This window comes from Cupressus sempervirens, chromosome 11, assembly GCF_028749045.1.
Source record: "Cupressus sempervirens isolate cs-2001-9-10 chromosome 11, ASM2874904v1, whole genome shotgun sequence".
In the NCBI taxonomy this organism is placed as follows: domain Eukaryota; kingdom Viridiplantae; phylum Streptophyta; class Pinopsida; order Cupressales; family Cupressaceae; genus Cupressus; species Cupressus sempervirens.
The window spans coordinates 518,922,372-518,947,552 of record NC_143128.1 but is presented as its reverse complement, the minus strand read 5'-3'; the positions used below and the strand labels follow the sequence as shown (position 1 = coordinate 518,947,552).

At 31.8% G+C, this 25,181-nt stretch overlaps 1 protein-coding gene across 1 annotated transcript; it reads right to left on the bottom strand.

The window, feature by feature from the left end:
• Window positions 1-12,017: 12,017 nt before the first annotated feature.
• On the bottom strand, window positions 12,018-15,944 carry LOC149530641 (methylesterase 17-like). Its single transcript, XM_089808224.1, has 4 exons — window positions 15,717-15,944; window positions 13,185-13,325; window positions 12,960-13,091; window positions 12,018-12,305 (listed from the first exon to the last, which is right to left on the bottom strand). Exons 1-4 carry the CDS (start codon window positions 15,942-15,944, stop codon window positions 12,018-12,020), a joined length of 789 nt encoding a protein of 262 aa, XP_089664350.1.
• Between the last annotated feature and the right edge of the window lie 9,237 nt (window positions 15,945-25,181).

Here is a 25,181-nt window from a genome sequence, read left to right as displayed (position 1 = left end):
TGAGAACGCATGGTTGCGACCTTGCATTCCATAGTATGCCTCGTCAGTATGAGAGGATACTAGTGGCCGCATGAGATCTGTATGGACCTGTGGAGTTTAGCTAACTGCCAAGGTAACTTGTATGAGATAAATGTGATGACACTTTCCCGCTTGCAGAGTAGGTTTCTTACATGTCATTGTGTGCCTCTGGGAAGTAGATGTTTGTTTTGTGATTAGAACCTTTGAGTTAGTATACTTTTAGGATTCCTGGACTTATGGAGATTGGTGCTATGTGTTATTGATATCCTGTTTGGAACTTGAGATTATCTCCTCAGCACGGTGGGAGTGGACCACTTAGGTACCACGCGGTCGGGTGGTAGTGTTTTATCACTCTTATCATTTGAGATCCATTGAGACACCATGGCTGGAGTATTCTTGGTTGGTATTTATCTTCATTCTATTCTTGGATCATTATGGTAGATGATATACCTTATGATGGATGTATTTGTCTGGTATCCTTTCATTGTTGTTTAGCATATGTTAGTTGATGTTATCTTATGCTTTACTTTGCATGTTAGTAGGATGTTTTAGGAGTGACATTCCTACTATGTTAATAGCCGATGATCTCTTCGGTGCTTTGGAATGTTACGAACGGAGGGATGGCTAGGATCCATGGTGGTCTAATGATGCTATTAACGGTTGGGAGCAACCGTGCATTTAGTTAGTTATGTTTGTGATATATGGTTATCTTTTATGATGGATGTTTATATCTTTTGTGATGATGTATCATGTATGGTTTATGATCTTATTATGTTATTGCATCATGGATTATCATTGGATGATGATGTACTTTATTTACATGGATGTTTTCTCTTTTAAGCTTTTCATACCTTGTAACATGTATAGTGGATGATTGAGCAACCTAAAATGTACACTTGTATATTGTTTAAGTACATTGGATGTATCATTGTTATTTCATAAGGATGTGATGTTAGATGAATAAGTTATGATTAGAAGTAATTCAACGTTAAGGGATCTTCAAAGAATGCAATCTGTTATATTATGTTATTTTCAGTTGGATGTTACTATTGCTTCCGCAAGTGTTGTGAATGGTTTATCTTTCATGTTTTAAAAAAAAAATTGTTTGGCAAACTTAGTGAAATTATTTGGATCCCTTGGCAGGGCATTACATAATGAGTTTGGTCATTATGCATCTAAGTATCCTCAAAGAGAGAAAAATTATAAAGGAAATTTCAAACCTAGAATAGATAAAGAGTGTTTGTATGCAAATGAAGAATATGATTTTGATGAACAAGTAGTAAGTGCTAGTGATGATGAAATAGGATTTGTAGGTATTTAAGAATAAAGTCTAGAGAAGATGGCTTTGGTATCATAGGTTGAAAACAAATTAAACTGAATAATTGATAGTGGCTGTTCACATCATATGACTAGTGATATGAACAAGTTTGTTGACTTCAAAAGTCATGATGGAGGCATTGTCAGAGTTGGAAACAATGTAATGTGCAATGTTAAAGGTATTGGATCTATAACTCTTGATGGTAAGAATAACATTAAGGATGTATATTTTGTTGATGGTTTGAAACACAATCTTCTGAGTGTTGAACAACTAGTGGATAAAGGTTATTAGTTACATTTCATAGAGAAGACATGCATGATCAGAGACAAAGATGGAAAGGTAATTGGAGCAGAAACTAGATCTAAAGGTAATGTATTTTAGCCGAATCCAACTAAAATGACATGTATGGTTGCTAAGGTAGATGATAGTTGGTTATGACATAAAAGATTTTGTCATATAGACTTTGACATCATTGTGAAAACTAGTAGTATGGTTGTAGTTAGAGATTTTCCTAAGATTGTTAACCCTTATAACACAATTTTCAAGGAGTGTGTATTGGAAAAGCATACTAGAAACTCTTTTTCTAGCAAGAAGTTTACTACTACAATAAAGTTGGAGATTATACACACAGATCTTAGTGGTCCTACGAAGACTAAAGGATTCTATGGTGAAAGCTATTTCATGATTTTAGTTGATGACTTTTCTAGAATGATGTGGGTTGCATTTCTTAAAGAAAAAAAATTAAGGCATTTGATAAGTTCAAGATATTCAAGAATAGAGTTGAGAATGAATTAGGTATGAAGATTGAATGTTTAATATTACATAGAGGAGGAGAGTTTACTTCAAACGAGTTTAACATCTTTTGTGAAGCTGGTGGAATCAAAAGACAATTATTAGCTCCAAGAACCCTTGAACAAAATGACATTAAAGGGAGAAGAAACAGGTCAATAATAGAAGTGGCAAGAGCTATGTTAGTCGAGAATGATGTATCCAAGATGTTTTGGAGAGTAGTTGTGAATATAGTAGTCTACACTATAAATAGAGTGCAGGTTAGGAAAGACACAAACAAGACCCCTTATGAACTATGGTTTGGTCACTCACCTACAATTAAGTATTTCAAATTTTTTTGATAGAAAATGTTACATCAAAAGAGATGATGATATTGGTAAATTTGATGCTAGAAGTGGTGAAGGTATGTTTCTTGGTTATTCATTGAAAATAAGAGCCTATAGATATTATAATATGAGAACTAAGACCATTGTGGAAAGTACAAATGTAAGAGTTGATGAGAAATTCAGGATACAAGAAATATTAGCTTATTATAATTTTGATGATGAGAATGTTGTTACTAAACCAAGGAATGATGAAGTATTCTTTAAGACTAATAATGATTTTTAGAATGACGGAGAGAAAATGCATGGACAAAGCTCAAAACCTTCAATAGAGCTAAGAGTTGAGATAATGACTCCTACTTCTGGTAAGAATATGACAAAGAATCATCCATTGGAGTAGATCATCAGAAGCAGAGATAAAGGTGTGATGACAAGAAGCATAATCAATGAAGAACTATGTTTGATATCTCAAGCTGAACCAAAGAATGCAATGAAGCATGTAAAGATGACAATTGGAAGTAAGCTATGAAAGAGGAATTGGATCAGATAGTGAAGAATGAGACACGGGAATTGGTCCTAGACTAGCAGACAAGAATGTAATAGGAAAAAAATGGGTATTTAGGAACAAGATGAATGAACAAGGTGAAGTTGTAAGGAACAAAGCAAGATTGGTATGTAAAGGTTACTCATAGCAAGAAGGTATATAATATAATGAAACCTATGCTCCTATGGCAAGAATAGAAGCAGTAAGGTTATTCTTAGCCTATGTAGCACATAAGAAATTCAAAGTGTATCAAATGGATGTCAAGTCAACATTTCTAAATGGAGAACTAGAAGAAGAGGTATACATAGAACAACCTAAATGTTTTCCTTTAGCAGATGAAAAGGACATAGTATGCAGATTGAAGAAATCATTGTATGGCTTGAAGCAAGCACCCAAGACTTGGTATGCAAGGTTGGACAAGAATTTAACAAAGCTTGGATTTAGCAAAGGTATGGAAGACAATAATCTATACTAGAAAGAAACAGATGATGGATTGATGATTTTGGTAATATTTGTTGATGATATCATATTTGGAGGAAATGATGATGAAAGTGACAAGTTTACAGAAGAAATGAAGAAGAAATTTGAAATGGTCATGATAGGAGAAATGAAATACTTCCTAGGATTATAGATTATGTAGGAGAAAGAAGGAATTTTTCTTTCTCAGACTAAGTATTTGAAAGATCTATTGAAAAGGTTTGGTTTGAAAACATGTAAACTAGTTGGAACACCTATGGTAACTCGACAAAACTTATCTACAGAGGATGAGACACCTACTGTTGAGTAGAAGAAGTACAAATATATGATTAGATGTTTGTAATATCTGACTCACACAAGGCCATATATAGATAATGTAGATGGAATTGTTGCAAGATTTCAAGCTGATCCTAGACAAGCACATTATGTAGTAGTCAAAAGCATATTTAAATACTTGAAAGGAACACCTAACTTTGGATTGTGGTATGAAAGATGTAATGATTTTTCTTTGTATGCTTATATTGATGTTGATTAGGTAGGTAGTATAGATGAAACAAAGAGCACCAGTGGTGGAGCCTTCTTTCTTGGAGGAAGATTGGTTTCTTGGTTAAGTAGGAAGTAGGATTGTACCTCACAAAGTACAACTAAAATAGAATATGTTGCAGCAACAAATAATTGTAATCAAGTTATTTGGATGAAACAAATGCTAAAGGATATAAGGATAGAACTTAGTGAACCTATTGTTATACATTGTGATAACACAAGTATAGTGAATATGTCTAAGAATCTAGTGTTGCATTCTAAGACTAAGCACATTTCTATCAAATATCACATGTTGAGAGAGAAAGTTGTAGAAAAGGAAATAAGATTGGAATATGTAAGCACCAAAGAGAAGATTGCAGATATTTTCACCAAGCCTCTTCCCAAAGAGAATTTTGAGTATTTGTGAGGTATGCTAGGGGTTATGCCCCTTCCTACTCAGAGTAGATGATGCAAGAGTACTTCAGTCCAGTGTAACAGAGCACTATTATTTGTCTAGACTAAATACTGATGCTTCCTATATGGGGGAGTATCTATGATGGATAGAGTCATCTAGGAATCTTGTTGGATGTTATTTCGAATAGTGTCTTTGGACACTTGAGCAAGTCACAAATAATTGTTGATAAGATTGATGGTTTTCGAAACTTTTGACATTGATGTCAATGGGGAAGAAATTACAACATGAAAAATAGTTTGAGCATGAATAATAGTTTGATATAGAGCATATTGAGGTATATCAATGAGGGAGAATGATTGATGAAGAGGATTTGAAAAGAAAGGTTAATAGTCTTTTAGAGTTGGTATTTTTGGAACTAGATGTTTTTCATCTATGTTGACATCAATGCCAAAGGGAGAGATCATTGGAAGCATGATGCTGATGATACTTCTATGGGGAAGTATTGTAGAAACATGGTTAGGCCATTATCATGATGATATGTTACATTCATGATTATGTTTGTCATTGATGTCAACATAGCAATTTTCTGTGGTATCTGATAGAAGAACGACAGAAAGATCAAGTTAGTATGGACAAATAGTTGAGCATTTTCACTAAGCAAGGTTAAAGGGAGATAATAATAAGTGTCTAGTATGTGCAACTAACCTCAAAAGCATAAGAGATTAAGTCTGGAAGAAGTTATGCAAGTTTTGGTGAAGACTGTTCTAAGATAGAGTTTATAGAGGCATGTTCTGGGAAACTCTTATTTTGAGAAGTCAAAGTTAAAGATGTGAAGAAGACATTCTGGAGATGATGTAGCTAATCTCTCTCATCATAATGTTATATGTATGAAAATTTATTCAAGTTACAAGGAAAAATATTAATGTTATCACTAAATGTAACATGTTCTTAATGAGGTTCAATAATAATTAATTGAGAAGGTGTAATAGCTAACTTAGGGAATTGTTTTATGGATTTAGTATAAAAGAAAGACATTTTCCTTTATTATGTATGAGATGCAGGAATGATTGCAAAGAAGCATGAAGAGTGGAATGCGAAGATAAGTAGAGCAGAGAAAATGTGAAGAAAACTTCATTGCCGAGGTTTTATTGTAAAATTCAAAGTTTGATACTTGGATCCAAGGTTCATGACCTGGTCTACAAGGTCTCATAGTGATTGGTTTGGTTGAAATGATAGAGGAAAGAAATTAAAGTATAGTATCTAGACAATTATTCTGAAAGTAATAGTTGAAAGATCATTTGGACTCTGAGTTTAGTGATCTTGCCCCAGAAGCTATTTGGACAATGGATCGTTCTATCTTTCACAACTCCTAATAGGGTTGACACAACTCCTAACCAGGTTGTCCAATCTCCTAATAGGGATTCAAAGTCTCCTAGCATGGACTCATATGTACTAAATGTTGTAATAGAATCCAAATAGGGTCCATCCTCTAACAAGGAATATTTATATTGTACATCATCTTGTGGGCATCATTCCCAATGGGGTTTTCCCTCTGATAAAGAGTTTCCCTAGTTAACATATCTGGTGTAATTGTGTAGGTGCATCTTTGTATGGTTGATGTTTACTTTGATTGAATGGTTAATATTATTTAAGGTTGATAATTATTAAATAACTGATTAACTCCCCACTTTGTAACATGCACAACCAATTCAAGACTCTCTAGTTAGATTCAAATATGTTCTTTCTCAATCCTTTGCTATGCATTTACTTTTTCTCATGAATATCGAATATCATAGTATTTAATGGTAATGATTTAATTTACTTTTGTAAAGATGATAGAAAATAATTATTCCAGTTGGTCGTTATTTCAGTTAATATCCCATGAAATGGAATTAAAGATGTTATATTTCATTAGTTTAGTTCTACTTGAAATCAGATTTTAGCTCTAATCGTTTTAGTTAAGAAAATTTGTTTGTTACATCCACTAACATAAAATCCAAGATATATGTCCACTAATGCCTATACATGTGTCCATCCCTATATCTTCTCCTTCCCACGAGGGGATGGAAACAAATCCCTAGAGGTTTTTGATCATTGCATGGAGGGAGATGATGGGGATGACGGGGTCTTCCTTACATGCTCACTCATCCTCTTGTTTAGGCTCCTCTCTAACTAGAGCCAATACAAACAAATTATATATGAATTAATAATTATTATACACAAAAATGAAATAATTAACAATTAATAATCTTATCGCCATCAAATAGTCACTCTGTACATCGACTTCATAGGCTCACGGATGATTGGGAGTAACAAGGCCCTACAACAATTCAATCAATATAATCACTTGATCATACTTATAAATACCATTTGAAATTTCAATACTAAATTTTATAAATAACAACTAAAACTATGAAAACTCTTTGATACTTTGGTTAATGGCTCTGAACTAGCCATCATGATAACAACTCCACAATCGATGGACTGGTGAAGATGAGGAGGAGTCTCAGATGTCAACAAATGCAAATCATGTAATATAGTTTACAAATTTTTTTTTTATAGAATATAATATAATCAAATGAATTAAATTAACATGAAACAAATGTACCTCTACGAAGCTCATATCATGCCTAGGCTCAGAGTCCCTTGTGAATGTCGATGGTTTAGTAGAGAACTAATGCACATGAATTTTTTTTTTGTCAATCTTTCATATGATTACTTAATAAATATATGTATTAATTTAAATGATTAAATTGATACATACCTCTCGACTTGTTGACAAGATGTAAAATGGGGCTAGGGAATGTGTACTAGGCCATCAACACTCTTACCTTGAATTTTGAATAATGTCAAGACATGGTAATTAATTAGTCATTCAATGTACATAGAAAATGTGATCAAATTAATTTACTATAATTGTAATTTACATGTGTTTCAATGCCAAATGCATCACTCAAGAAATCATCAGTGACTAGCCCATCATCCATAGTCTCTCCAATGTGATTGTCAAATGTGCATAAGATCCACATGACATGGATGTGTAACCGCGATGCAAAGAAGGCTCCTCCTCAACTAATGGATTAGCGAAATGACTGAGGGTCTATGTCAAAGCATTGATAGTCCCTAGAGTACTGGTCTCTACATGTTCCTTCACAACTAAATGAATAATGACATGTTCATCCTGTGTCTTGACAACAAACACCCTAACTACATTATGGTCACGATATGCCCCCGACCTCTCAAATGATGACCCCCCACCTCTACCTTGAGAATATAACATGTCAAAATAATTAGGCATCTCCCCAAGGACAAATTCATAATATAATTTCTTTAAGAAATATATCAGAACCTCTTGATTATTGTAGGGAGGGGCATCAAAGACCATCCACCATCTATCCCAAAAGTTATTTCTAATATCATCATGTATGCACCAATGGATGGGGAATCTTTTAGTTGTATGTTTAATTGTGTCTTGTTCTCTTGGCTTTTTAAATAATGCACATATGTTACCTTTTATTATGTCCTCTTTTCTTACATCTTTATAGGATAATTTGTTTGCATAATATCTTCTTTGTTATTCTCTCTTAACACACCAGATATCCAATTGACCACTAACATAAGCTACATGGCTCATAATGGACTCAAGGGAGGATGTCAATTGTGCTCTCATAGGATTATTTTTCCCACAAGCTTTCAACCTACCAATGATTGCTTCTAATTCATTTTTTGCTCTTTCTATTTCATTCATTATATTGTCTTGGGTGCTAGGAGGAGGTCTTTCAATTGATGGAGGTTGCAGAAGTTCTTTCTCTTCCTCACGAGGGTTTTCATTTTGATTTTGTTGATCAGGCTGGGGATTGGTAGTTGATTATTCACATTTCTTGATAAGAAACAAATTGCATTTAAAATAAATAAACAAACTTGAAGCAAAACTAAAAAAAACATACAAAACAATGTAAAAACAAGAGTATAAAACATACTTGATGATCCCGATCTTGATCTCTAGTGACAAGGAGGCATTTTGAGGAGGAGAGTGAGAAAATTCTTTAATTTCTACAAAACACATGTGCACTGTTGAGGGCAAAGAAGGAACCATCAAAAGAAATAAGAAAAAATGGAATGGGTTGTAGGTTTGAAGCCCATATATAAGTTTTTAAAAAAACACGCACACACTTATAAAATTTTCAAAATAAAAATTGTGTGTCATCTTTTTGGCACCACAAGTTGGTGCATTCTCCCCTATAGAGGTTATCCAAACCTAGGATAGGAGCCTATTCCACTCTGTTAGGGGCTTATCTTTTTCCCATACAATTTCCACCTTACCTTATGCTCACCCAAACTAATTATGGTTGTGGAAGCCCCTTGCTTCAAGATTCTTATCGTATTGTTACCATTATATATTCCCTTGTTGGTCATGGTAAAACAAATAAATCTCCATATTATAGGTGCTTTCATAGTTGGTCCCTACCAATCTGGTACACCTCTTACCCCAAATCATGACCTTGTTGGTAAAGGCTTGTGTGACGTCAAATATGATACTACCTCCTCTACCATAGGTAAAAGAGGGATAGTTAAGAAATTCACCCCTATGGTCAAGACAACCAAAATCCATCTTCCTATTGAGGGGATAGAAATTGAGAATGGGACTACCCATAAAAATGGTGACGAAGAGAGTAAAGACATAGGTTCTAACCTTAGGAGGTGTACCATCTTAAATAAGATACACTCCAATTTAATGAAGGTTTAACACCTATTTAATGCAAGATCACCAATCTCCTTGTGTCTTGCATCTCTTCTTCCCTTTTCTATCCTTCCTCCTAAGCAGAATTGGGGTAAAACCTAATAGATACTCTTTAATGCTCCTATTTTCATATAGTTAAGCTCGAGTTAGGATCTATTCCTCCTAGGTCCTCTCTTCCTTTCATCTATCCGCTTGAAATCTACTCCATGCATCGTAATGACTATATCTCAAATTTTGTACCTAATTTTGGAGATCTGGGGCCTATTTTGGGATCTTGAAAGGATCATAAAGGTCCCAATACCTGGTTGTTAGGGGCACAATGCACCCTTGATTGGGACCTATTTTGATTCTCCTCTTTGACTCCCATGTCTAGATGCATTTGCGATGTTAATTCCTATGTAGGTCAACCTATAAGAGTTAGTCAATTTTGAGCTTCATATAAATGCTTCTGTTTCCTCTATTTCTCATCCATAAAATTCATATCCAAGCATCTCATACACAAGTGTTCAAGCATCAACAAATTCAAGCACTCTAGCATTCAAGTTTTCAAGTGTTCTTGCATTTGAGCCTTCAAGTCTTTAAGCGTCCATTCAAGTATTCCTCTATTGAAGATCAAGAAATTGAAGGAGTTTATCTACAAGATCCATTATTTTCCCTATGAAGATCCAATTTTCCCTTGACAGGTTGCCAAAAGATTTCTAGGTTTGTCCATTATGTAGTTTCAGGCCTAAATCCGATGGTTTCCACTCATTTCAATCAAAATGACAAACATAAAATAGAATTTAAAGGTGTGTTATTTACCATTCTTTTTCTAGGGATAACTTTAAGAAACCCCCCTTTGGAAAAATGTATAAAATTGTGAAGAATCCAACATTATTTTAGGGGCAAATAGACTTTAAAGGCGTGCTATTTACCTTTCTTTGTCTAGGGATAACTTTAAGAAACACTCCTTTGGAAAAATGTATAAAATCATGAAGAATCCAACATTATTTTAGGGGAAAAATATTAATTTGTATTGGCAATTTTTTTTTTCCAAAATAGGAAAAAAATTAATTTTATTGGCGATTTTTTTCCATCGCGTGAAATTTTGTAAAACCCTGGCAAATCTTTAATTATTTCAAAAAATCATGACCAAAAGTACAAATACCTAGAAACCATAATTTTATATAATCCAAAATACAATAACCCTTTTTAATAATTGTTATATGATCCTAAATCAATGGTATAAATCCTATTTTGGGCTAAAATGTTAAAGAACAACAAGTTTCACAGAAAGTTTCTTGAACAATGACACTTGTCCATAATAAATCTATTTCGCGCCAAAGATTAGAAGAATAAAAAGTTCCTTGGAAAGTCTCCAGAATAGAGACACTTGTCAAGTCTATGTACTTTACATATAACCTGACTTAAAATTTTACCATAGATTGGCGAATGTGACCATTGAATAAGACATATTTCAGAAATTGTAGCCGAAAATATTTAATTTATCGTGTGGAAAGATTAGATTACATTGACAAAGTTATCACCAAAATAAAAATAATTATGCATTGTTATTGGTGATTGGCCTAAGCATGGGATTCCATTTTTCATAAAGTGTGGGTGACATGGCCACCCCGAAAGCACAAATTTTCTCACCAAATTCAAGGTCCTTGATAAGTGAAATTCACCATCTGGCGAATATTCGCTACTAAAGTTATCCTTGTCTTTTTCCTTTCAACATATTTACTTATATCTAGCTCTAGCTTCTTCCATTCATCTAGAGTTTTCAAGGACTTAATTTACCTTTCCCCTATTCTTCCTAGACCTAGTTGTATTAGTGCTCCTTGTTTATTTGGTTAGCACTAATCTCCCTAGGATCTAGTTCTCTAGAATTGGGATTGAAGGACTCTTTCCCTTGATTTTCCTCCCTCTATATGCATATGTATGCGTAAGCTATGTGATGAACTTAGGCTTTTATCCTTGAAATCACATTTCTTACCACCCAGGAGGTCCAACGAAATTGCTCATTGTTCATTAGAGGAAGATAACAAAAAGCATCAAGTTGACTATAATAAATATTCTGAGGATCATCATGTTCACACTGAAGATGAAGATAGTTTAGGGATGACCAATCCACTTACCTCTTGGATAGTACAAAGATGGATCATTTGGAACTAACCAAAGATGATATATCAAAAGAGGCGGACACCCATCATGTTGGAGAAACTAGCTCATATACCAATTGTCAAGCCATTTTTGTAGAATTGGAGGCCCTAAAGAAGGTTCTAAACATCCTTAAGACTTCACATTGTATAGTTTTATGTAATGTTTTGATATTATGGACTGATTACTATTAATGCACTATTAATAATTTGTTAATGACTTGTTGTAATAGCCTTTAAATTATTTTGTTAAAGTCAACAACCTTATTTTATTGTTTTTAATATTAAAACACCTAAATCACTTACATACTTAACACATTACTTATTGATCTTTATTGTAAATATTAAAAAAAAAGACATATGATCATACTTAGATCCATTGATTATAATCAAAGATAAAATTGGAAAATCCTATACTATAACAACACTAATTGAACTCAAAACAAAAATAAAAATCATATTCTTAAAATAAAATAAAAGGCTTTAACATGATAGATTCAAATTACTCTCTTCTCCTCATAGAAGTACAAGAGCACCACTATTACATTTTGAAAAATCCCAATCCATCCAGATCTCAATCTTGCTTCATAATCTTATTTTATTTCCACTGAAAAAGTCTTCCATTTATTCATATTTTAATAAAGTGAAAGAGAAGTCCAAAGCTTCTAAACTTACTTCTTGAAGTCAGGCAATTTATGAACCTTGGTGATTCCAAAGATGGACTGTGTTCTAACAGGAAGTTTTATTGAACTTTATGGCTATATCTGAAAGCAATTTATGGAGTTCATGAGGCATAGAGAAGAATGGACTGTGATCACAATCCATACCATGCACTTGTTTTGGAGGATTGCCCTCTATGAATGTTTCCTGAACTTTAGGTTTAAGAACGTTATCCTTCTTTGTTTTAATGTAAACTCTGGGCACTGTACCATATTTTTCATCGCTTGTCTGGAGACCATTGTTTACAATAATATTATGTGGGAATGGGCGTAGACACAATGAAGCCAATGCTGCATCCTGTAACATTAACCCAACAAGTAAAAAATTAAATCATTAATAGAAAAGTTTCCAGATTTATATATAGATACAAGGAATCATTTGTATATGAATATTTTATGTTATGTATTAGTTCATTTTAATATTCAATGTAATTGAAAAGTTATTTTTCTGTAAACGATTTTATATCATTTAGAATTTCATTTTACTATTCAATACAAAAATTTATTTGTCTGTTGAAGATTTTATATCATTTACAATTTTAAAGATCTTTACTATTCAATATAAGAAATCATTCTCTACAAAAATATTTTTTTATGATTTATCATTTCTTTTTACCATATACGAAAACATTTTTATGTAAAATACTTTATATGATCTTCAAATTTATTTTACTTCTTAATATAAGAAACCATTTTCTGTAAATGAATTTATATTATTTATTATTTTATTTTATTGTTCTATACAAGAATTTGTTTATATGAGAAGTATTATACATTTACAAATTTATTTACATTCAATATAATAAATCGCTTTTCTGTCAATGATTCTATATGTAGATTTATAATTTCATTTTAATGTTTCATAGAAGAAATCAGTTTGATTATTTACTGTTTGATAGAAAAGTAACAATCTATGTTGAAATATTAGAGAAAAGAAAGAGCTGATTCTTACAGTTGAGGGGCTTGTTTCATAAAAGAGATACTTTTGTAATGCAGTGGGAAAGGCTACTGAGGTAGGGAGCTGTTCAGATCCATCTTCAAACTTGTATATGAACTGCTTGCTAATTTCTTCATCTAGTTGGATCTACATAGCAACACCAGAGTCTTTTAAAACCACAGTAAAACTTGATTAATATCTTTACAAAAAAGAACAATTAAACAGAGACCAAGATCTTACAAGTTTGAAGTCTTCTTGAAGACGATCTCCACCACGAATCATGACAGCGGCCACATAAACAGCCACTGCTATCTTTTCAGGGAAAACTTCTGATGCATATGCCAAGCTTACGCCCCCAAAACTGTGCCCCACAAGAACTATCTATGACAGATAATTACTAAACACTGTCAGAGCTTGAGTTATAATTAATGGTCTTTATCTAATAATTTTATCTCAGAGATCTCTTTATTGAGAAAGAAAATTTTATCATTCTTTTCGAACAAGAGTAAGTAACATAATTAAAAATGTGACTTGTTTAGAAGTTACAAGAGAGATAAAAAATTATTTAAAATAAGGGAAACAATGTCAGCAGGGTGTTGCAGAGAGGCCTCTACTTCTATCAGTCAACTGATTTAATCTATGTGACATATTATAAGGTAATTGCTTTTATCTATTATTTACTAAGCTGGTATTTGATCTCAAGTTCATTTAGTCAAACAATCAGCAAAGTCATTTCACTTCCTATAAATGTGTGTAAAAGTAATAAAATTGAAAGAATTCTAAAAATAGAAAATCTGTCCCGAAACCAAAGCTAAATGTCGATTAACATATACTAGCTGTTTCCTATTTAGTAGAGTTACCACCACCTGAAAATCAGACTTGAAATAATCCTTTGCCAGTCAAGAGCACAACTATACTCAATAGTAAACAAAATGACAAGAGCCTCTACTAATTTTTTTGGCTAGAAGCTCTTGTAAATAGAAAAAGTAAACTGAATATCTTTAGAGCTATCCCAACAAACTCCATCAATGCCATTTATAATTCCTCCAAGATGAGACATCAATGTTAATTTTTAAAAATTCACAAGGAGGGGGAGTCTAATGGTCCACTAGACTGATCCTCCACAAAGGTTGTCTTTATCTACTATGTTTGACCTGACTGACACACACTGGAGCACCCTTTTGAAGAGGAAAATTAAGACAAGTGCATAAACAATCTCCAAGTTCCACACCTCTAATCATCCTAGCACCCTAAAAAATCCTTTAATTCCTCTCCAACCAAATGTGTCAGATGAAAAAGGAGGACCAAGAGCATATGAAACATAAAGGAGAGAGGTTTTAAATGAGGATTTCTTTAACAAAGTCGCACTGAAAAAAATGATGGGAAATAGATTGCTCACTATTACAATAAAAGACGCATCTTAAGAAGCCATGAAACCCCCACTTACACAAATTATCTCATATAAGATAGTGTTTGTGAACCACCAGCCACATGAAAAAATTGCATTTGGATCAAGAATACTTATTTCAAACTTGTTTCCACCAAAGCACCTCCATACCTCAAAACAAATGGTTATGAAGCTCCAAATGCCCTATAGAACCAAAGTACTCACAAGATGACTCATTGTCCTAGGCCAAAACATTTAGACCTATAAAGGAGTTGCACTTTAGAAGCAAGAATATGGCTCAGCTCAATCTGATCCCTCTCTAAACTACTTGGGAACCACTCCTAAACATCCTTCCATCTATAACCAACAATTAAATCAGAATTTTGAACTTGTCTAGAGACGACTCATCCAAAAGTTAACTGATGAATACACTTTATATCATATGTCATATCATATCATATTGATATACAAGTTACTAAAAAATGTACTAATAGATAAACCCATCCTCATAAATCTACTAATATATTAACCTTACCTTACATATTATTTTTAATCTATCTTCAAATTACTAAAAAAAAAAAAAATGTGAAGGAAGGTTATGATGGGTGAAAGACAATTCATTGGAAAGGAAACTACAATGGTGCGTACAAAGATTTTGCACCACAGATATCTTTATAGGTTAAACAAAAAAAAATTCGACTAAATACTATTATATCAATATATTGCTATATATTATCATATCCAATATATTGGATATATAATATCATAAGTGATGAGAAAAATATGAGATGACAATACAACCTTATAAAACCAGAGAAAATATGAGATGACAATACAATCTTATAAAACCAGAGTATCAGAGACATGAAGTAAATTCAAGCAACACATTTGAAGTCTAAGATTTTACTTATTTAAATGGCTCATTAAAACTATATTAATAAGGGGAGTATGCTGGAGAAACGGTGCATATAAAGATTTTACTTCATAAATTACGTATGAAATAAAAGGGTGTTATAAATTATCTTATTGATATATAAATTATTAACAAATAGACTGAACAGAACGATTAGGAGAGCAATCATTTAAAAAACCAGAATATCAATGTCAAGCAAGCTTAAACAACATACTATTTCCATTGACTTATTTTGGTGGTTCATTGAAATCATATTAGTTTTTGCAATAGAACTCACTTATTACCTAAATCAACTGAACAAATCAAAACTTAAAATTATATTATTTAAACAATAATACAAATAGAATTACAGAGAAACAAAACATCCTACAGCTTCAAAAATGTAAACAGCCTCAAAACAAGCCACACAACATTTAAGAACAGTGATAAATTAAGCAAAAGCACCAATATGGTGTCCTCTGAAACAAAATACCTTATCAGATGAAGGAAGCTGGGCAAGGAACTCCATGAGAGGTTGGTTGTATTCTTCAAAGGACTGAATTGAATCTGCAAGAGAAGGATCTGTGCCTGCACTTTTGAGATTAATGGCAGTGACTGTGTGTCCATCTTGCTGCAAAAGATGCACCAATTTGTACCAACACCAAGCTCCATGAAAAATTCCATGCACCAATACAAAGTGGAAATTGGGTTTACTTGCCATTGGCATTTTAACTTATATTTTCTGCTTTCCTCAATCTAAATGTGTGGTGAAGTAGTGATACAGAAATACAAGGAATGGAATGAATATATGATATATAGAATTGTGATATTGATGAAGCATCTGAACATTGATATGCTCTCTGTCGTTTCTTCTTCAACTTTTCGAAGATCTAAACATTGTTCTTGCCGACCGTTGTTCACCAACAATGTTCACATCTGGTTTATCTTTTGGTAACATTGTTCTTGCCCGGCGTTGTTCACTAACAATGTTTAACATCTGGCTCATCTTTTGTTTTGCTAATACCATCTATCTTGGTGTTCTATGTTTATTTTGTAATCTGGCATATGGATTTTTATTTTTATTTTTATTATTATTATATTTTTAATTCATAAAAAACAATGGGAAATAATTGGATTAGATGCACAGTAATATCTTTCTTTCTAGGAAAGAATATGTGAATTACAATGTGATGGGTGGGTATGTATATGGAGTTCTCATCTGTCAAAGTCAGTATTTGTATATGTATTATATTATTTTTAGAGATTTAAATCTTAGTAAACAATTTAATTCAGAAACATATTATTATCATCAACAAGTGCAAGGGTTTCATTATTTTGATTAACTTTATGTGTGCGTGGAGAGTAAATTTAACTTTATGTTTGCATGGAGAGTAAATTTAGATTAGAGGGTTATAATTATTATTTTTTATATTATTATAAGTAAATTTATTTTAGCTATGTAAGTGATATATTTTTAAAATCTTAGTAAGTTATAATTGGTTGTTGACATTGTGTAAGCTATTTATATTAAAAAAAATATAGAAAACAATGGTAGAATGGGAGAGTGGGATGGTGTGAGCTTGTTAATGTTAACTTTTATTCTTCTAAGTTAAATTTGACAACCAAGATACATGTCAAAAGTTTAAATCTTATTATAAATATAATATACTTTTAAAAATAATTTAATAAACACCACATTTAAATTAGCATGTTTGGAGATATAAATCATCCATTTCTTAAGAAATTAAAATAAAAAGATCAAGTTAGTATAAAATTAAATAAATGAAGATAAAGGAAATATAAATAATTTTAGATGTAGTAAATTAAATTATAATTATTTTGTAGCAGATATCTATTGGCATTTCTTTAGATAGATTTATTTAAGATATCTATACTAGTTTACTTTTATTTTTTATATTAATGCATGAAGAACTCATTTAACATTTTATAATTTATTTTATTATTTTGTTTTTGACTTGGATATGGAATTTGTATATTATTGGAGAGTATAATTGTAATTTCAAATGTTGAAATTGTGCATATGTGGGGAAAGATCCCATGTCTTGTGTGAGAATGATTTGTAATTCATAATTTGTTGAACATTATTTTTAATTGGTTTTCTAATATTTTGTCATGGTTGATTCATTGTCCTAATATACATCTCAACTTGGGTGAAAATTCAAGATAAATCCCAATCTTTTCTAAATAAATCAACTCCCAAATGGAAAATGATAATCCCAAAGGTCTCTATGACCAAGTTATGACCCATGTTAGAAGAAACGAGAATCATAAATGATGACGAATAAAATAATTAAACGTTGTGTATGAGAAATAGATTTTATATAATTTCATTGTAAAGCTAATGGAAGGAGACAAAAAACAAGGAGAGAGCTCATGAATAAGAAGAAGAGGACTAGAATAGAAAGAATTAGAGAAAAGGGGTCAATTAGTATAGGAAGAATGGATAGCTACGGGAAGGGGAAGCTATGATATTTTGAAACAAGTAAATAATTCACATTCTGGAATCATAATGGTAATTGTAACAATATGGAAAATAAAATTGTAATGCCCCGCCAAGGGATCCAAAGAATTTCACTAAGTTTGCCAAACAATTTTTTTTTTAAGACATAAATTATAAACCATTCACAACATACGTGGAAGCAATAGTAACATCCAACTGCAAGTAAATATAACATAACATAACAGTTACATTTTTTTTTTTAAAGATCCCTTAACGTTGAATTACTTCTAATCTTAACTATCCATCTAACATCACATCCTTAACAATGAAATAACAAGGATACATCCAATATACTTAAACAATATACAAGTGTCCTTTTTGGTAACTACATTTTAGTTTAGCTCAATCATCCACCATACATATTACAAGGTATGAAAAGCTTAAAAGAATAAACATCCATATAAATAAAGTACATCATCATCCAATATTAATCCATGATGCAATATCATAATGAAACCACTTACCATACATGATACATCATCATCATAAAGATATAAATATCCATCTTAAAAGATAACAATACATCACAAACATAACTAACTAAGTGCACGATTCCTCCCAACCGTAAATAGCATCATTAGACCATCATGGATCCTAGCCATCCCTCTGTGCGTAACATTCCAAAGCACCGAAGAGATCATCGGTATTATCATAGTAGGAATGTCACTCTTAAAACATCCTACTAACATGCAAAGTAAAGCATAATATATCATCAATTAACATATGCAAATCATCAATATATGAAACATACCAATAAATACATCCATCATGAGGTATATCGTCTATCATAATGCTCCAAGAACAGAATGAAGATAAATACCAACCAATAATACTCCAGCCACGGTGTCTCGGACGGATCTCAAATGATAAGAGTGATAAAACACTACCACCCGACCGCGTGGAACCTAAGTGGTCCACTCCCACCATGCTGAGGAGATAATCTCAAGTCCCAAACAGGATATCAAAACCACAAAGCATAAATCTCTTTAAGTCCAGGAATCCTAAAAGTACACTAACTCAAAGGTTCCAACACACACAAAAAAGACATCTAATTCCCAGAGGCACACAATGACATGTAGGAAACCTACTCTGCAAGCAGGAAAGTGTCATCACACTTATCTCATACAAGTTACCCTGGCAGTTAGCTAAACTCCATGAGTCCATACAAATCTCATGCGGCCACTAGTATCCTCTCATACTGACGAGGCATACTACGTAATGCAATGGTCGCAACCATGCGTCTCGCTACTCCCATCCTAGCTTGTACAAGCGCTCAAGGCATGGGTGAGAACATCCAAAACAATTATCTTTTTAGGTTCATTTAATCCCCATTTAGTGTGTAAATGTTATCACTTATTAACCAAACTTACAATGAGTTATCCTGGCAGCCACTTAGGGCCCCGACCCCCATTGCAAGCCACTTCCCGACACTACAAGTAGATTACCTACCCTAATGCTCATGGAATCATAAATCACCACAGTCTTGTACAAGCGACTGTAAAGAAATCCAAAAGATAATCCATAAAAAGAATCATCAAATATCCGCAAAATAATCATCAAATATCCATAATAAGAATCATCAAAATCTCCATGATAAAATTATCAAATATGCATAAAAGCATCAAATCTCCATGAGCAATATCCATAGAAAATCATGACCACAACAGTTCTCTATTGGCAACTGAAGGCATCACTGATAATCATAAGTATCCATTGGTTCTCAATAACCAAAATATATCTCAAAATAATCACCATATCCATTGGTTCTTCAACAAGCAACCAATAATATCTCAAAATCATACTGATCAAATATCTCAACATCATACTGATCGAAGACTCCAAAATGGTTGAGTCAAAGCATGCCACAACATGACATCATCAAGAAATAAATCCACATCATAGTCCCATCATGGCGACTAGAAAAATAATCCAAGGATAACTGATCGATGACCAAAAATATGGTTAGCTCAAGTGTCTCATACACATACATCTCAGCTTCACACATGAAGCCTGATGAACAATAACAAACATTTCATAGAGCATACGATCACATAACCATGGTTGGGCTTATAAAGATTGAGACCAAATAAGATCATCATGCCAACACATCTCATAACCCCCGAGCCTCTAGTAACAACCTAGGACTGGTCAACACTAGTCAACCCAAAAACCCAAAACAAGAAGCATATAGAATACACGATGCAAACACATGTTTTGGCTTTGCTATTATCTCATAGTTGACTTAAGTGTAGAGTTTCTTTTTTCATTTTCAATTTTAGGGGTTTTAGTTCCATTTTCAAGTATACTTCAAATGTCTAAGTTTCATTATTTGACCTACAAGTCAACCCATTTGTTCCCCGATAGCATTATCCTTCTATTATTAAGAATTACATTCCAAGAATATCTTAAGGATAATTATTCACTAAACTGATCATCATTGACCCTTAATCAACTTGTTCTCTTTATTTAACTATGATCCATATTCTAATTGATTAAATTTCCTATAATGTTACTTCAACTTTTCACATAAATCAAGGATCATTAATCGTCAAAATGTAAGAAAGCCAATTATCAATCTTCGAGTAAGAAGATTATAACTTAGTTAGAATGATCAATTAAATCCATCAATTAACATAGGCACACCATCCATGACCTATTATCATTCTAATAATTCTTAATTAAGACTTAATTAAATATTATTAAAATTTAAGCCTTTTAATTCAATCATTATCATCATTGACAATCATATAATATCCAACGTCATAATTCAAGTCATAAGACTTATCAACTTCGATATAGATAATTTACAATCTCGTCGAAAGATTTATATCAATTAAATCTCCATTACATAACTTAATTATTAATTAAATCCAATTAGCTCTAGTTAATTGATTTAATTAATAATTGCATAACCATAGCAACGTTCCAATTAATATCAGTTGACTAACTAACTAGAATTCTATAAGTTAAAAGTCAACTATAATTCAATATTCAAATGATCATATTAATAATTCAATAATAATTACTGAAAATCTTAAATGACCATATTCGTCATCTTTCGAAGAATACCAATATTCCCTCAACAAATTCGTATTATCATTAATCTTTTCGAATAAGACTCTATTGCACAACTTTAATTATTAATATCATAATTATTCAATGAATATCAATTGATTAAAAATCAATTATAATCTAAATCTAAAAATTAATATCTTTTACGAAACTTCAATCAATTATCTCCACTAGATTAAATCTAATCAAATTAATTGATAATTAATTAAAATCATCAAAATTATTGACGTCCAAATTAATAGTAACTTGTTAATCATGAATAACAAATTATATTAAAGGTGACTAGTATTTCCATATTCTACAATATAAATAATAATAACATCTTAATGAAAACCTAAATATAGATTGGGTCATTTAAGCTGATAATCCCGCCTTGACCTAAATCAATTCTCTAGAGGCTAGCTTCTTATTAACCCAAGTATGTACTTCCCATCAAATTACAAAACTCACAATTTCCACCCAATTCCATATTCAGCTTCAATTAAACTTGTCTAAAGGTTCAAATAGAATACTCAATTCTTCCTTTGCAAATAACTTAATTTATTAATTATTTTACAATTAATTATATGACAACTCAAAGAATATCCCTCAATATCATTATCTAATATTTGCTTTAACCTATCATCTCATATCCCCTGAGATTGTCTAAATCAATTGTTATAACTTGTTGCTATACTTCAATTATTACAAATCTCAATTTGAGTTAAATTGAATTACTTAATACTTGTACTAGCTTTACTTATCATTCATTAATAATTGCTAACCTCAACAATTATTAATAAATAATAATCCCATTAATAATCTCGATACTTAAATCAGATTCATCATTCATTCAATGAATATCAAATAAACGTTAATATCTCTAAAAGAATAATATATAGTTTTCTCAAATTTCCATTCAATTCTCCTATCTTTCTCATTTAAACTCTATTAAACCATTAAATTTATATCATGAGACTTAAAATATTATAAGATGATTAATTTTGTTAATATTAAAATTTCATTTATAATAAATATAATACATATATAATAATTGTTGAATATCAATATATATATATATATATATATATATTACACAACACATGAAATAACATAAATTAAGGAATGTTTAAATGTTTCAAACCCAAAACGATGGCAATATTTATAATTCGCGGCACGTACTCGTGCAAGACCTGCAGGTCGCAGGTACCCTGCGGATCGCAGGTACACTGCGATTGCGCAGGTACTCTGCGATCCTCGCAGTCCTGCCACATACCGTAGCCGGGGTTAATAAGGATGGGGGGTGCAGTTGGGGTAAAGCCCCGTCACCCCAATAAATATTTTAAAAAAAAAAAATGTTTCCAAACAACGTTTGCATCAAACGTTTTGCCATATGCGAAATTCGGATTAATTTCGACTGTGATTAATTATTCGATATTCCACTAAATAAATATATATGTATATATATATATATATATACATATGTATGTATATATATATATATATACATATGTATGTATATATATATATATATATATATATATATATATATATATAAGTATATATGTATATATATATACGCAGAGTTTGTGTTACAACATTAATATATACAAATGCGTAAATATATCGCAAATTCGAAAAGGTAAATAATCATGTATAGAACATATACACAATTTTAAAAGACTTCCAAAACTAAGAATATTTGTTTCTCTAAATTTATCCAATTCTTCTAATAGGTTTAACTATAAATTTGAAATCACCTTTCTCAATTTAATTCTAATTCGAACCCAAACCCGTTTAGATCTAATTTTTCTTTAATTGGATCTAGGGTTTTCTAATATTTTCTTCTCAACCAAATAGCAATCTAAATACCAATTTTCAATTTTAGATTCAATCACAAGAGTATTCAGACACATAGACATGATAAGGACATGAAGAGAAATAGTGCAAATAGAGTGTGAGATTATCACGAGTGCACCTGGACACTGATGCTAATCCACCATGCCTCAGAAGTCCATAGAAAATGTCTTCCTTCTCTGTCATTCGCAATCCTTCCAAGATCCAAGCCAACCGTGAATCTCCAAGTGACTAGAAAAGCTAGATAGAACATAGAAGCATGTAGAAAATATATGAGCATATGAACTTCTCCAATGCATGTAAGCTTTGAAGCTTCCATTTTAAGCTTGCAGCTTGTAGCTTCCATTCAACTTTCATTAAAGCTTGTCCAAACACACTAGAAGAGCCTCTATTTAAAGGCCTCTAAGATGCATCTAGAGTGTCTCTAGAAACAACTAGAAGATAAGCATGACAACCAAGCATGGGTCTTCTCCAACCTTCTAGATGAGTCTTAAGATTTTAGACACCATAGATGTTCAAATAAAATGCTAACTTCTAAGTGTAGACAACTTATGCATTCTTAGAGTGCAAACTCCAGTGTTGTCTACATGACAACTCTCGAGAATTTGCCAACTCCTATGTGAGCAAATATTAAAATAATGCACAATTATTAATATAATATTTACTTTACTCTTTCCAATTTAATTAATTAATTTATTAAATCTCATGCACTAACTTTAATAATTCCACTTTGTAATCTTAATATATTTATATTTTAATCACATGAGATTTAGAATCTTTTAATAATTTAAAATATATTTTCCACTTTTAAATTTCATTTTCCAAAACTTAATTGCTAAAATATTTGTTAGCTTTAATAATATTATTTAGTCATTTATTTAAAAATGAACTCCAAAAATATTATTATTAAAATAAATGTTGTCACATTCCAAATTTAAACTTTTTAACTTTTATTTCACATTTAATTATTTTATTTAATTAATTTCCCAATTAATTAAATAAAATAAATATTAAAATACCATATTAATTTTCCATTTAATTAAACCATTAATTAAATCTTTTAATTAGGCTTAATTAATAGAAAATACATCAAAGACTCTCAAGGTAAAAATACAAAAGTCCATCATAGCCAAAATACATACAAAATCAAACCAAAGGTTTAAATCACGAATTACGTTATCCACCGTATTCGGAGGGTACTCAACTTAGATACTTGTCCTAATTTTCCAATCAGAACAAATGGCTTAAAGGGTTGGGATTTAGACTTGAGAATTCATCTCCCCTTTCTTATCATTGAGATAGTGTGATAGGGTACGCTCATCCTGGCAATTCAGGGAAGTCGATACCTGGTACCTGCAACCTACATAAAAACCATGCATGTACAAGCAAAATATATACTAAACTAAACAGGCAATGGCAGGAAGTGGTGCATCGTGTAGATCCCGACTAGCAGGTGACTACGACTCCCTTCCTTAACCACATCAGACATGCCATACAAAAGCAAACACGCAAAGCAAACACGCACACCATACACATGCAAGTATGGGGTAAGTATCCATAATAAACACATATGATAATAAACCATCTTACTAATCATCATTAATAACTGCAAGCAATGTAATGATCATCATCAATAATTGCGAACACTAAAATAATCATCATGCATACATGAAATATAAAGTCTAAGTGATCTCATCACATAATAAACTGAATCCATAGCACAATATCTGATAATCTCATAACAATGCTGCTAACCATTAACATAAAACTAGCTCCAAAAGAGTTCAACAATGTTAGCAAAATGTGAACTAGGGGCAGACACTACATAAATAATTAGAGGTTGTATATATAAGAAATAGATTTTATATAATTTTTATCAAAAAGATAATGAAGAAGATAAAAACCAATGAGATGGATCGTAAATAAGAAGAATAAGACTAGACTAGAAAGAGTAAGATAAGGGGTCAAAAAGCATAGAAAGAATGGAGAGATGGGTGAAGGGGAAGTTGTGATGGTGATAGAAATAACCAAAAAGAAGAACACAAATAGTAATAAGAGGGCTAGACTAGAAAGAGTGAGAGAAAAAAATCAACAAGTATAGGAAGAGTAGATAATTGAGTGAAGGGGACATTGTGATAGTTGGTGACTAGTCAAGAATTTGTATTCATCAATGAAAGAATAAAATAGAAAGAGCGATAGAAAAATGGTCAACAAGTATAAGAGGAATGGGGAGTTAAGTGAATGAGAAGTTGTGATAGTTGGAGACAAGTGAAGAATTCACCTTTTTGCATAACCAAGTCTATAATTCACACGATAGAAATCTCTTGCATCTTGATGATGGAACATAGAGTTTGATTCAAAATGTTGAGAAGGAATGTAACATGATCAAATCCAAAAGCAATAGAAAAATTAAACAATGGATTGTGAAAATATGATATCTTTGACTTGTGAAGAATGGTATAGAACATCAAGGGACACTAGTAGAAGAGTGATATAATTCTTAGAGGGAGATGAGTGTAGATTCAAGTG